Here is a 14,664-nt window from a genome sequence, read left to right on the forward strand (position 1 = left end):
CAAAAGAACAGGTAAACGTAATAGAACGTCACATCAAATTTATTCCAACATATTGGCATGATAACCTGTGACAATAACGGCACATTTCTGATATTTCCTGACATACATATTGAAGTATTTAATGGTCCTAGCTTTCACCTGTTTCAACAATCCTCCAGAACACCAGTCTACTGATGCGTACGAACACTTTCCTTTTAAACCAATTCCCCCCCAAGTTTGGCACTATAATGATTGCATTTTGGTTCTGGCCTTCAAATGGCAAAGATCCTGCTCTGTCATTAGGTGGTAGTGGACAACTTTAGGGCGTGGCAGTTCCCGTGAGATCTCCAACTCCATCAGTCCTGACATCTCAATCAATGCTAGCTGACAGTTCTTGATACCCTACAAACAGTAAATGAAACTTGGATGACAATTTTCACAACAAAGAAAAACAAGCCCCTTTTCATATATGTGGTACAGTTATCTGTAACTAAGGAGTTAATACTCCTTTTCTTACGAGCCACAAAGTATCAATCAAAATGTCGGGGGGCCTCAGTTTAAGGGATAGTGTAATAGCAAAACAACTTGTCAATCTCTCGAGCTGATGCCATATACAGAAAACGGTAGTATCACTTGATGTGAAAAGACCCAGAGTTCAACAACTATCAATATTTTCATGCATCTCTTACCATACCATTGGTTAATTTTGTAATCCAAGCTCAGAGCCTTGCTCATATAAAGTCAAGATCTGCTATACATTATGGTACAGTTCTGACGTGCTGTAGATCAACACCCACCTGTGATATTCTCTCCCTGACCACCTTGTCTTTCTTGTTGGCTTTCAATGCCTGAAAATAACAGGCAACAAAAGAGGTGAAAACTGTAAACATTGGCCATGTCTTTCCATGTGTCAATTTTTTTTTTTTTTTTGGGGGGGGGGGGGGATATTTGTGATTGAAAAAATATCTCTGCAATATTAAAATAGTGTCCCCTTACATATTGCCTCAAACACAGGGCATAAATAATATATCCACAGAGACTAAATATTTCGTGTTATTTACCTGAACTTCTGAGGCAGGAAATCCAATCAAGTTTGTCAACAACTGAAAATCAAAACAAAAATCTTACATTTCTAGAATTAAACAACACACTGCACAGGGCCTAAGAAGAATAAATATATATTTATAAAAAACAAAAAAAAAAAAAAACTTGAGCTTGTCTCAGTAAATGAATATTTTAACCTTCTCAATAGGATAACAATCCTGGCATCAAGACCAAGTATCTTTCACTGCAATAAATTCTTGGAAATAATGGTTGCTCTTGCTACTCCATCCTGCCAACTATCCGCCACTTTACCTGGTCTCCAAGATCCACATCTGTTGCTGCCGTTCCATCGTTTATCTTGGCACGTAATGTCCAGCCTGTTCCTGCATTGTGGTCAAGCTTGCCCAGTAGGGTGGAAATGAAAGCTTTCACTTTCACTTTCATGGGGCCTATATGATGTCCCTGAGCCTGCACTTTGGACAGGTAGGTATATGGTGGGGTGTCCAGCTTTACCTCACCTGGAGAGAGAGAGAGAACATCTTCATTAGACACACACACACAATCATCTATGACAAAGAGATTAATTTGTAAGATAATGGGAAAAACAGCACTGTCCATTAGCTGAAAATATCTGCCAATACTGGCAATTTAAAGGGGGTCCCATGGGGGGGGGGGGGGGGGGGTTTAGTGACAGTTCATGGGGAATAAAATCATTGATTCACAATTCACAGTTAATAAAACTTTGTTCATATCTCACTGATAATGTGAGTGGAAAATCCTGAAATTCACAAATCATCGGGTATAATGATTTCATTTCACGAAGGGCAGAGAATAAAATACCGCATTCATTAGTCATGGAAATAGGGCGCTTCACAAATCGTGCAAAATAAAATAAAATAAATTGTGGCATTCGTGGTTAACAAAAATACCTGATGGAATCTTCATACATTGGGAAATGTGACAGTGATCAACATCCTTGTCTTGTTTAGTAACAAAAATCTTTTTTAACTGTCAACATAAACAGTAAGCTATATAAATAAGGTGGAAGATTTTTAAAATTATACAATGAAACAAAAAGGCTTCCCGCTTAATGGTTAGCAGTTAAAATCCTGATCAATTCACCTGAACTCGGCTCCAATTTCCTCCTCTTTGCTTCTTTTTCATAAACTAATCCAGACGGCACTTCAGAGAATGAAACTGAGGCTGCTTCTTCAAAATCATCATCATCATCAAAATCATCAGTAAGATCAACAAAGTCTTCAGTGTTTACAATTGTTGACCTTTGGTCATCTTTGTTGCTGTTCGATTGACCACTGACTGCTGTGTGGGTCAGCTGGTTCAAGTCCCTGGGTTTCTGAAGGTATCTCTCACCCACGTATGCATCAGAAACAGAACTACTAGCTCCTCTTTCAATTACGTGTTTTGTTGATATTTCAGGTGATTTTATAGGTTTATGGGTCTGACCATTTACACTAGTTGACTGTCCTAATGATGGACCAAAGCCACTGTCCTGCAGCCCTGACCTCGTATTTACACTAGTGGACTGTCCTAATGATGGACCAAAGCCACTGTCCTGCAGCCCTGACCTTGTATTTACACTAGTGGACTGTCCTAATGATGGACCAAAGCCACTGTCCTGCAGCCCTGACCTTGTATTTACAATAGTGGACCGACCTAATGATGGACCAAAGCCACTGTCCTGCAGCCCTGACCTTGTATTTCTATTAACCACAGCAGAGTTCAGTCCAGGTTCCTCTCTTGTAACATGTGAGGCATACTGCAGTGTGCTAGGACCACTGCCATTGCCATCATCCTGTAGCCTGGGCTCAGTGTCCATTGGCATCCTGGCCAGCATATCTTCCTCATCCTCATCCCACTGCTCAAAGGCGTCCAGCTGCTCAACATCCATGTGGTCCAGGAAGTCATCTTCATCCTGGTCCTCAAACTGAGACGCTGGCACACCGCTGGTCTGGCCTGATGGACGCTGTCCAGTTTGACCCATAGTTGATGTGTTGTTTTGGTCACTTGAGGCACCTATGGTCCTGGGGGGTGGCTGCTGCTGCTGTACAGGGGCTGGAGGCTGTGTGGTGGTGGAAGGAGTGACTACAGCCCCACCCTGGGGCCCCCAGCTACCACCCCCAGGGCCACCAGAAGACCCCCTCCCTGGCTGTGTGAGAGAACACCCTGGTATCCTACTGGGGTCTTTGTACATGCTGTGTTCCGTGGGGCGGATTTTACTGATGTCCACATTTCTGAAATTGTAAAGTATTTTTCTCTCTGATGTACATTTATGAAATGAGTGGAGAGGGACTTTATAACATTAATATCCAAATACAATTGATGCTTTTTTAGCAATAATCTAATCGCTTCTGTTACCAATACTGACTCCAAAATGTCACTTTACTCAGATAAAAAAAAACACTGAATGAATGAAAATAAATGAATAAACTATCTGACAATAGTTCACTCACAGCACCCTGGCCAGCAGCTGATGCTGTGCGTTCTGTTCCACCAAGGTATCCACCTCTCCCCCTAACACCTTCACGTTGCTGGCACTCAGCATGAGCACCCCCAAGCGGCAGGTGACAGGACCAGAGACCAGGAGTTTGGTGCCAGGACGCAGGTGCTCTGATAGCTGTGGAATAGGTTTGTACTCCATCCCTCTCACATCCTGGCTGCCATCTGTTAAACTTAACATCAGCATACGGCTGGGCTTAGGCTCCCACTGTGAAAACATATATCAATGCCAATAGTAATGTGTACCAGTATGTGTTAGAAACAGAATTATGAATTACAGGTGACTATATGAATATATGAGCACACCACCTCACATCATGACTGATATTTCTACATTTATGTAAAACAAATCAATGAGTAAAATTGTGGCAAAAAGAGTTGAATATCTTAACTCAAAGATTTTTTTTAAAAACAGTATCATGCAACAAAAGTAAACATACAAAATTTCTTGGCTGGTCGTCAGTGTCCACTGCAGCATTGGCATTCTCTGTCCCGGTCACTCTCTGCAGCTGGGAGTAAAAAGAGCTTCCCACATTCAGCACAGAGTCAACCTCAAATGAAATAGAAACAAAAATTAACATTTATTATTACTAACCAAATAAAATGAACTTTAAGTTTATCATAGCCATTATGACTAAGTATTACTACTGTATATGTCATAAAATTAAAAAAAAAATCCAAGGTTAAATTCATATGTACACCATGGTCCTAAGCTGGCTATGTACCTGTAAGCAGTAGAAGCCATTCAGCTGTGTCTTCTGTGTTGAGATCACATTATTAGGCAGACATGTGGCCTCTATGTCTCTGAGGTCACTGACCAACCACTGCTCATAGACCAGGTCATTGACCTGACTCTGGGACAGAGAACCCTGCTGGATAGAACAAACATACAGTGAAAATATTATATACAAAGTTCTTAATATGCTGTAGAAAAATGTGTAAGTGGCAACACGGAACAATAATTCGAAGTCAACTCATTTTAATTAAAGGTCAATTATGTATTGATAGGAAAAATCATGTGTTATTTATTTACATTTTTAAAACAAACACAATGATCCTGAAATGAATACATTTTCGAAAACATTGAACAGTAGTGACAAGACTGATGTTCAAGCTAATCGTTATTGTAGTTTGTTGTACCTGTTGGTGTTCCTCATGGATCCAGTCTACACATGCTTGAAGCCAGTCATCAGGGGCAGATATATGAACTGACTGCTCTAAGAAGGCTTTGGCACCAGTTGCAACTCGAGACAACAGCGTCATAACAATGTCAGTTCAGCTACAAAGGTAGTTGTTACAAAAATGGATAATGAGCTATTGGTGTCAAATTTAGCCTCACAAAATAGTGCATCCCTGAATAAAATGAAAACGCGTATATTTCTAATAAGGAAATATTGGCAACAAGAAACTCAGTGCAAGAGACCTAGCTTCCACATTCCCGCGGCACAATAACCTTGACCTTGAACTGCGTGCTCAGCATTTTCTTCCGCAAAATATAGTCTATAAGAAAATTGGTCGTGACTTTTTAAACCGCCCTTAAACACCGGTGTTTCATACTATTTGCATTTTGCGAAGGAAATCTTATCGATTATTTACATAATTTTGGAATAATGATGAATGATGGTCGGGATTATAGACATATTTATTAATGCGCGTTGAACGACACGGCGCTTGTTTCAAATGTCTCCTTCGGTTCAGTATTTATAATGATTTAAAAATGTCAGATCCAACAAAGCGAGGACCAAATAGAAGGTCTTTGCCTTTACCCGGGTATGATGCAGAGAAACTATGGAGGAAACATTGCGAAGAATTGAATTCAGCTGAGTCGGGTAAAATTGAATGAATGTCACATAAAAACACGATCGTAACGCAACCCACATAAATAGCCGCAATGATTTCATTACAATAAATTATCTCTCGATAAATTTTTTGTCTCGTTTTGTAAGATAGAATCTAGGTGTAGAAGAGGGTTTAGAAAAATATCTCGGATAATAAACTGGTCTGTAGCCAGCAATTTCAAAGGCGTGGGGAGGTCTTTAAAAAAAAAAAAAAAAAAAAAAAAAATCGATCTAAACTGTTAGATATGAAAGACAGAAACTTGACATTTTTATAAAGCATGATATTTAGATGAATCTGGGGTAAACAGACTGTAGTACTATGAGGTTGATGTTTTACAATGGATTTATCTATGTAGATTTCCATGCTAAATTGCAAATAGAACAGCCTAACTTGTATCATATAGCCTTATTATTTGTGATGTGGCCTGTTGGTGATTTGGTTGACCCCTATTTTTTGTTACAGTAGCTCATCTCACTCCTTGCAGTGTCCGGGATTATTTAATACTGCACCCAGAACTGCTGGATGAGTTTGTAAAGGAAAAGGTGACAGCAGATACCATTCAGAAATGGAGAGATGGCAAAGAATTACAGGATAATTGTTATGGTGAAAATGCTACTTCAACATCTTAATAAAGATGTATACAAAGTCATTTTTTGTCACAAAAACCAACCAAATGCCAGCATATAGTTTCAAGTAGTATAAATAAGAGAAATACCAAAAGGCATTGTTTAATTTTACCCGAAAATGATGTTTGAACGGATTTTTCTGCTGGCATTCTAAGCTGTATGTCAATGGGGCAGGAAAGTACAGTAGGTCTTGAAAGTATGTTAAATTTACAACCAAAGATTTAAAGGAGCAGTCTAAAGGTCTTTTATGGCTGATCGAGTGATCTATTCAATTTATCCCTTGGCATGTCGAATTTAATTGAGTCATATAAGAAACTAGTAAAGGTGGTTTACATGTGTTACTGGGAATCCACGCTCCACCGATGCTCAGATCGTATGTACCTTTAAATTTTTTGTCTAAAGTAATGTCTAGAATTCAAATTGTCAAAAGTGTAGATAAAATTTACAGGAATTGCTACTTCATTTCCATCAATTTGGTCATGTTTTCAAATGAATTAACATTTTATTTTTAGCATTTTGCAGCCAGCAAGGGCAGAAGTCTAAGTGCACTGTGAGTTACCATGGACAGAATTTTGATTAATTGTTCAAAAGTATCTCAGTTTTCTTTTAGATATTTTAATAAGTAACATTTGCTGCATTCACACCTGTGAGTGTTTTCAATTGAAACCTCTTTTATCTCTTGATTCCTAACTTTTATCTCATTTCATGTATGTGGCAATGAAGTAGTAATTTATTGTAGTAAACTTTTCTTTCAGTATGCAGACAGTGATATAAGCGCCATTCAGAGGACACTGGCAGAGAGCACTGACAAGGACGACCAGTTGTTTTCTAAATTATATGAGCTGGGATGTGTAATGAGAACAGGTAGGATGTGTTATGTGAACAGGTAGGATGTGTTATGTGAACAGGTAGGATGTGTTATGTGAACAGGTAGGTAGTTACTGAAGTATGTAGCTGGCAGAAACATTCAGCAGAAAGGAACAAATTAAAATATGAAACTTTTCTTGTGACTAAACAAATCTGTTTCCTGGCTGATAGAAATTAAGATGAACATTAAATGGATGTAGATATAGAAATTGATTGGGGGGAGATTCATAGATCACAAAAGTACATATTTTGGTGTAAAAATTTGAAATGGAAAAGTAACCATAAGCAAATGATTATTATCTGATTAATAAGGCACCATGTTTCATCTTCCAGCTTTGGCAGCAGACAGTTATACCATGTATATTTTGGGGGAACATGGAAATGTGAGGAAACATTGATTATTATTGCTTTCTTTACAATAATAATAATAATACTAATAAATAATAATAATAATTATGATAATAATAATATTTATTATACAATATAATTTTTACTCAATTTTTCTCTTGTATAACTGAAGATATTGACAAAGTTGAGTCTAGTTTGGTAATTTATAGTTTTTTTTTTTCTTTCTTTTTTTGGGTGTGTGTGTCAAAACATTTCTCTTAGTTATGTAAAGTTGAAAAGTATGTCATTATTAATGGTACCATTAAGATTTAAACCATTAAAGGTTTGTATTTCTCTATTTGCTTTAGGAGTTGTGTGTATATACATACAGTCCCACAGAGTCAAGGTAAGGGTATCATTGTGCTGTTTTTTCGTCGACTAAAAGTAAAATGAAACATTTAATTTTTTTCAGAAAAGCATTGGCTGCGTATATTTGCACAGTTCCAAATATTTTAACGTGAACACTGCTGACTGATACTTACTGACACATGAGACCATAAGAACTTTCCATGTGCTTGTTTCTGCATATTCCTCTTTCTCTGCCTCACCTTTCTCTCCTTCACTTCCTTCTTCCTGCTTCTGTCTATAGAAAATACAGCCCAGGTGTGTTACTGAAAGAGGGCACCACATTAGCTAGCCATGTTGCCTTATCAAAGCAGCCTCTTTTGTGCACTGATATCTCCCAGGTATTCATGCAGCAAATCCAATTCTATACTAATAACCAAATATAGTATCATGCCTTGTTCTCTGTTGAATTGTACTGAATTGTTACTGAATTATATCTTTTAGGTAATATCAGGGATGTTTGGGTGACTGTTTTGTGGCAGTACCTGTGAAATGTGTGGAGGTCAGTTTACTATAGTATACAATGTTTCCATGTTCTTTATGTTACTTCCAGGATGACCGTTTCCCTCAGGGTCTTGGTAGTGACCTCAGTGACACCCGCAGTGCCATGTGTGTCCCCATCATGGCAGGAGGGGACTTGTTAGGTAATAAACAGGGGCAGATCCACGGCTATTTTCTGACAATCTTCTAAATTATCTTTGTTGATCCATCCTCCATTTTTGACCATCTTCGAAAAGAAAAAAATTTGATACCCATCAATGTAAACTTGAAAATCTGACCATCTTCCGAAAGACCCTCAGTCTGCCCCTGATATAGACATATATATATACATGCAGGCCTGTGGGCAGGATTGAGGGACTGTAAAGAAATGCAATTTTAGTGGGAAAATGCCTGCTTTAGATCATGTCATCTATATTTTATATGACACTTCTCAGGTTGGGTTAACCATGGGGTTAAAAATCCGCATGTTCTAAAAGAGTGTTGCTTACAGGCCTAGGCCTGTATATGGAACTGGCATAAAGATCCCCACATCAAAAATTTTAATTACAAGATATCCTCTGTCATAATTTTGTAAATTAACATCATTTTGTGTATTTGCAATATCATGTTTTTTTTTCATACCGTATTTTAACAATTAAAAAGAACTCAAAAATTATGTAAGATGTCACACAGTGACGTTTCATTTTATGTTATCTTGGATGAATTCCATTGGAAAAATACTGAATTTAGTTTTTTTTTATGATAATTTTAGGTGTGTATGAGTATTCCAAAAAGTGGGACAAACCAGGATTTACTGAAGCTGACATGAGGGTAAGAAGTAACATAATGCTTTTGTAAGTACTTTGAAATTAACAATATTTATGTATATGAAAGTAATGTATAAATAATAATATAATCTAGAAGTAAAGAAATCATAAGAAGAAGAAATCATTATGTTCACTTACAGATTAGGGAGTCCATTGTCGCTTTAAGTGTCAGAGTTACTGCAGGAATTGGAATTTGTGGTGCCGAAATAGCTAAAAGGATTATATTTGTATTTTAATTATATTTTTATCTGGTTATAATATGTCTCAATGTAGACTTTGAAAAATTTTTTAAAGGAGTATGCAACAGCATTTTGTTTGTTTTCAGGTGGTGGTAGCTAATGTGAGCTGGACTGGACTTGCTGTTAGCCAGTCTAAGGTGAGGCAATAGTGAAAAGACACATTAAATAGCATGGGTCCCTGTATGAATTATATTTGTTTCCATACAATCATTTAAGTGTTAACAATCTGATACATCTTACAAAAGTAACTCTGTATATCTTTAACTATTATTTGACTTCAGAATTTCCAGACCCTGTGTAAGCAGTCCCAGTTTAATGACTTCCTCCTACAAGTATCAAAGTGAGTGATCACAGTTGTAGTCTATATAGTCACGACAACTCTCTAGTTTTAACTCTCTAGTTTAAACTCCAATATGTATTATGACTCTGTACAATCTTAAACTAGGCTTAGTTTTTAACACTGCAGCTCATGCAAACATGAAGATGTATTTTGATTTTTATTACCATTTCTTCCAGAGTGATGTTTGATGAAGTCACTACTATAAAGCAGTTGATAGGTACTATCATGGTAAGTGTCATCCTCAACTGGAGACAAAGGCCGTCTGTGGCATTATACTTGTATGCACAGAAAAATCATCAGAAAAATTTAGTGAAATTTTTGTTTACTTTTTCCTTATTAACTTATTTGTTTATGAATTATTTAATGTTGTCTGTATTCCAGTCCTATGCTAAGGTTCTGGTCAATGCAGATCGGTGTGCAATGTTCCTGGTGTCAGAATCTGGCACAGAGATGACTGCTGAGCTGTTTGATGAAGGGAAAAAAGTCAATGGAAAATCTGTGTTCACAGAGAAACAAGATATCAGGTAGCCAGTTCTGTTCTTAAAAGGTGTTTTTACTTATTTTTTCTTGGATGGTATTTTGGCCATTTGTTTTTTCATTGTTACTGCTCATGCAAATTTGATATTTTTGAGAAGTATCTTTGTCGCCTACTTTTAAACTGAAGATAATTGACAGGGTGTTGTGTATTGAAGAATAGTGAAGTTCTGAAATCAGTTTGGCTGAATTTTTATGTCTGTATAAACTTATGATTATATTAATGAAATGGTTACAAATTCAGATTCAGTACAAGTAAAGGTATAGCAGGTCATGTAGCGAGAACAGGGGAGGTGGTTAACATAGCTGATGTGTACGCTGACCCAAGGTTTAACAGGTATTAACACATTAAGGGTAGGGGTGGAGGGTTGCAAAATCAGTAACAACAGCACTGGAATAGACACATGACACACATCACATGACACATACATTCAATCACAAAACTTTATGGATTGATTCATGGATGTATCTTAGATGTATGTATTTAGGTTAATTGCATGAGATGAAATAATACAAATTATAGTTAAATTACATCATGACAATCTCACTGTGTTTTAAATCTAAATGTCTTTGTAGGAATTTAACAGAAAAAAAAGCATTACATGTCTGTGGACAAGAATGATAGTTCAATTTGCATTGTGAATTAATTCCAGAGAAATAGACCGCCAGACAGGATACACCACACACAACATGTTGGCCATGCCTATCATCAGTAAGGGGGCGGTCATTGGGGTGGTACAGATGGTCAACAAGAGGAATGGACCCAGGTTTAGTTCTGCTGGTGAGGCAGAAGACTGCATGACAAATAGCAGGAAAATGCATGGAATTTTAGAAATTTGAATTTGAAACATAAATGGGTATTTGAATGAGTTGTGATAATATATCATTGGAAAGAAAAAAGGGGTTTTGTTTCATTTTATATTGATTTGGTTTTAGATAGATTAGTTAAGGCTTCATTGTGCCTAGTAACTTTTGTAGGAATTTTATGATATTGCTTGCTCTGATAAATTGTTTTCTGATAATTATTTCAGATGAATCTGCTTTTAAGACATTTGCAGTTTATTGTGCCCTAGCTCTTCACATTTCAAAGGTATGCAATAGAACACGCCGTGATATGTGAAAAAAAAAACATGTCCCTTAAAGTTAGAAAACCCTGTCTTGCTTAGTTTTTTATCAGAATGATTAATACACTGCTGCAAATAAGTTGGAAAAAACTCGGTGAATTGAATGAAGAATTGTCTGACACACAGTACTTTGAAAGTTGAATGTGCTGTCCTTCTCTAATTGTGTTAGTTGTGAAGGAATGTGTTGGTTGTGATTGAATGTGTTAGTTACATTGTTGTTGTATTAGTTTTGAAGCAATGCAGTTATTACATTGGACTAGTATTAGATACGGTGGAATATGTTAGTTGTATATGATCGTGTTTGTTGCAGCCTGATAGTGATAGTTTTGAAGGAATGAGGTAATAACATTTCACTTACAAGTGCAAGTTGTGATGGAACATGCATTATGATTGTGCTAGTTGAGATGGGATGTGTTAGTTGAGAAGTGATTGTTCAAAAGTGTGATTTGTGTTTTAGGCCTACAGGGACATGCGTCATCAACAGAACCTGTTCAATGTGGCCAGGGAGATGGTAGGATACTACACACAATGCTCTGCAGAGGAAGTTGAGGCACTCTTGGCAGATCCTTTCCCAAGAAACTTTCCTGAAGATTTTTTCAAGTAAGTTGGCCCAGAATGATATGTATAAAACTGTCCAGCTTGTGCATCTGTATCTTTCAGACTAAAATGAGTTATGCATGTCTGAATTATTGTAGATTGACAGTGTCAGAAATGTAGCCAAATTTAAAATTTTTAAAATTTCTTTTCCAGAATTACATATGACTGCAAAGGCCATGAAAACCAGATGGTAAAACAGATGGTCTACATGTTCTATGACTTATTTGGAACTGCAAGGTATACAACTAAAAGTACCTGTTAATGCATGATTCCTTGAAAATATTTCCTATATAGACTATTAGGATTTTCATCGTAGAATGTTCTTTATTTATTGTATTAATTTTGACTGCCCATAAATTCATAAGTTAAACCATTGCTTTCAAAGTCTTATTTGAAAGTGGCAAGTTTCCACCTTATTTCCATAGTATTAACTCTTATAGGTTTGACTTGGAGACCCTGTGCCGCTTCGTCTTATCTGTGAAAAAGAGCTACCGCCACGCGGTGCCCTACCACAATTTTGCCCATGGCTTCTTTGTGTGCCACTGTCTGTACTTGGTTTTGAGAGAATTACGCTGGGAACTCTTTACAGAAAATGAGGTACTTAACATCTTATATGGCTCTGTTAAGAACATGGGGTTGATATGAAAATTTTCCAGGTAAGGTTGGATGGTGAAGGCGTTGTGGAGGTGGAGAGACCATCAGGGTATTAGTAGCAATGCTTTTAAGTGGGGTTTGCCATGTTTAGTTGGTGGATCACTTAGTCAGAGGACCATCTGTTCTGAAAGTGCTCCAAATGTTCCAGGCCCTGACACTGATGGTTGCTGCTCTGTGCCATGATGTGGACCACAGAGGGAAGAACAACTCCTTCTTGCAGAAGCTAAATGAACCCCTGTGGCACATCTACAGCGGCTCTGTGATGGAGAAACACCACTTCCAGTGCACTGTTGGCATTTTGCAGGTAGGTACTCAGTCTGTGGGCCACTGTAGACTACCCCACACCCCACTCCTTCAGCGATTTTCTTTCACTATGTTTTTCTTATAGCTCAGGTCGTAGATTTGAAAGTGTCTCTTACGGGACCTAAATCAGATGGATTAACTTACAGATTTATATTTTGACCAATTTCAAGTTTATTTGTAAAGACAAATCCATTCCCCAGAAACAAGGTCATGATTTGTTTGGCTCCATGGGTTCAGAGGAGTACAAGGAGGCCCTCGGCATGGTCAGGACTGCCATCTTGGACACGGATCTGCTCCAGTTCCTGCCGGCACAGAAGAAGGTGGCCAAGTGGCTGGAGGACGGGGTCTTTGATGTCAACAACCCTGAACACAGGTGAGCAGGGGATGGTTGGTTAGAACTCCTAACCCTCAGAGTCCAGTCATGTTTTGATACCAGATCATATTTACAAACTGTAAGATAAATCTGCACTCTTCATGATTAATGTGATATTTCTATGTCCAGTGGATGTTTTAAACCTAGATTAACAGTTTTTTACTTTAATGTAGAACGTGAAATTCAAATGTACTGAACTTATTTGTCCATTTCAGCAGGATATTTGTTTTTACCACTGCTGTTTATATTGTTATCCTACAGGGGAGAATTCATATCAATTCTTATGACTGCCTGTGACCTGAACAGCATGTGCAAGCAGCAGGAATGCCACATCCGTGAAGTCTCTTTGTTATATGAAGAGTTTTATAAACAGGTATGTTGTGACAGTTTAATTGAGGAAATCTAGTTGACCACATGTCTTTGTATTTGAAAGTTTGGATATTACCATATCTGTTAGAAAAATGAAATTGAATTATTTAACATACTTTTAAATGTCCAAGAGGCAAATATTAATGTTATTAATAAACAGTGACATTTTTAAATAGAAGCATCAATCAAATTCTATCTGTGTAAAATGTCTGTAGGGTGATGAAGAAAAACTGCATGGGGTGGAACCTCTCCCCATGATGGACAGAAGTCAGAAGGATAAAATTCCAAGTCAACAGGTGGGAAAATAATAACATTTAGTCTTTTGGATAACATTCTTCACTAATTTCCTTGAAATGATAGAGTTGATCCCTGCATTGGTAACTCTGAAGCTAATAAATATCACTGCCTCTAGTCCAAAACTGCAGGTATAATACAGAATTTACCAAGATTTGTGCACATGTGATGTCCACGCAGCTGCCATAGAATCTTTTTATCTTAGCCTACCACCCTTCTGTCAAACAAAAAGGAAGGGTTAAAGGTAAAATGTAATTTTTAGGATTTTTATTTCTGCCTAGGTGGGCTTCATTAAGCACATTTGCATCCCCTGCTATACCACCATTGTCCACATCTTGCCTTTTATGCAGCCCATGTTAGACGGCCTTCAGTAAGTAGTAGTACTTATAGCAGGATTTCAGAATAGGTCTTGATGTAATTAATGGTTTTAATCTTGGATGGACAGAGGACTTCACTTGTCAAATGATACATAATCTTTGGTACGAGTAGTTGATTGCTCTCGAGATACTCAAATTGAGTTTTTATGAAAAGATGAGGAAGAAGGAATCAATTTCACCAGCATTTGTTCTTTGTAGGAGGAATTTAGAGTACTGGCAAAGTTTACAAAACAAGGAAGCCATGTGGGAACCGGAGAAATCTCGCCCTACCCCAGAGAGTTAATGGGTGGAGCTGTGCATGCACACCTTACAGTAGCCTTTTTAAAATGTAAAAATGAACATGTACTTCTGTAATATCTGTATTGCAGTTGAAGGCAAATTATCATTCTTAAGCATGAAAATGGTCAATGTTCAATATTTAAAACAAAACAGTTGTCACAGCATATTTCAAATATTTCCAAGGATCTAATTGTTATTCAAGTTTTTTTTTTTTTCATTTGAATAAAGTTGATACAGATATTGGTAAAAGGTGGGTGTTCATTATAAATT

General features: G+C 37.3%; 2 protein-coding genes across 7 annotated transcripts; one reads left to right on the plus strand and one right to left on the minus strand.

The window, feature by feature from the left end:
• Positions 1 to 21: 21 nt before the first annotated feature.
• Positions 22 to 4,991, minus strand: LOC106173841 (recQ-mediated genome instability protein 1). 3 transcript variants are annotated; one of them, XM_087000696.1, is made up of 10 exons: positions 4,681 to 4,990; positions 4,266 to 4,412; positions 3,981 to 4,091; positions 3,495 to 3,748; positions 2,698 to 3,275; positions 2,146 to 2,508; positions 1,336 to 1,541; positions 1,041 to 1,082; positions 777 to 827; positions 22 to 381 (listed from the first exon to the last, which is right to left on the minus strand). In XM_087000696.1, the coding sequence occupies exons 1-10, from the start codon at positions 4,801 to 4,803 to the stop codon at positions 223 to 225; spliced, it is 2,034 nt and encodes a 677-aa protein (XP_086856822.1). In that variant the 5' UTR covers positions 4,804 to 4,990; the 3' UTR covers positions 22 to 222. The 3 variants fall into 3 exon arrangements, with proteins under 3 accessions (XP_086856822.1, XP_013410584.2, XP_013410583.2); XM_013555130.2 differs by having other exon boundaries at positions 2,146 to 3,275; positions 4,266 to 4,409; positions 4,681 to 4,991; XM_013555129.2 differs by having other exon boundaries at positions 2,146 to 3,275; positions 4,681 to 4,991.
• Positions 4,992 to 5,032: 41 nt separating this feature from the next.
• On the plus strand, positions 5,033 to 14,640 carry LOC112041247 (cAMP and cAMP-inhibited cGMP 3',5'-cyclic phosphodiesterase 10A). Of its 4 annotated transcripts, none has more exons than XM_087000691.1 (25): positions 5,033 to 5,369; positions 5,842 to 5,982; positions 6,518 to 6,555; positions 6,761 to 6,869; positions 7,206 to 7,255; positions 7,568 to 7,605; positions 7,849 to 7,945; positions 8,158 to 8,248; positions 8,857 to 8,915; positions 9,237 to 9,287; positions 9,432 to 9,490; positions 9,667 to 9,718; positions 9,872 to 10,014; positions 10,269 to 10,361; positions 10,678 to 10,805; positions 11,056 to 11,114; positions 11,606 to 11,748; positions 11,899 to 11,982; positions 12,186 to 12,342; positions 12,548 to 12,703; positions 12,903 to 13,075; positions 13,337 to 13,448; positions 13,660 to 13,740; positions 14,020 to 14,108; positions 14,314 to 14,640. In XM_087000691.1, exons 1-25 carry the CDS (start codon positions 5,189 to 5,191, stop codon positions 14,396 to 14,398), a joined length of 2,469 nt encoding a protein of 822 aa, XP_086856817.1. In that variant the 5' UTR covers positions 5,033 to 5,188; the 3' UTR covers positions 14,399 to 14,640. The 4 variants fall into 4 exon arrangements, with proteins under 4 accessions (XP_086856817.1, XP_086856818.1, XP_086856819.1 ...); XM_087000692.1 differs by having other exon boundaries at positions 5,845 to 5,982; XM_087000695.1 differs by having other exon boundaries at positions 5,131 to 5,369; positions 5,864 to 5,982.
• The last annotated feature ends 24 nt before the right edge of the window (positions 14,641 to 14,664 follow it).

This window comes from Lingula anatina, chromosome 1 (assembly GCF_051362555.1).
Source record: "Lingula anatina isolate TDL-2025a chromosome 1, LinAna3.0, whole genome shotgun sequence".
Classification (NCBI taxonomy): Eukaryota; Metazoa; Brachiopoda; class Lingulata; order Lingulida; family Lingulidae; genus Lingula; species Lingula anatina.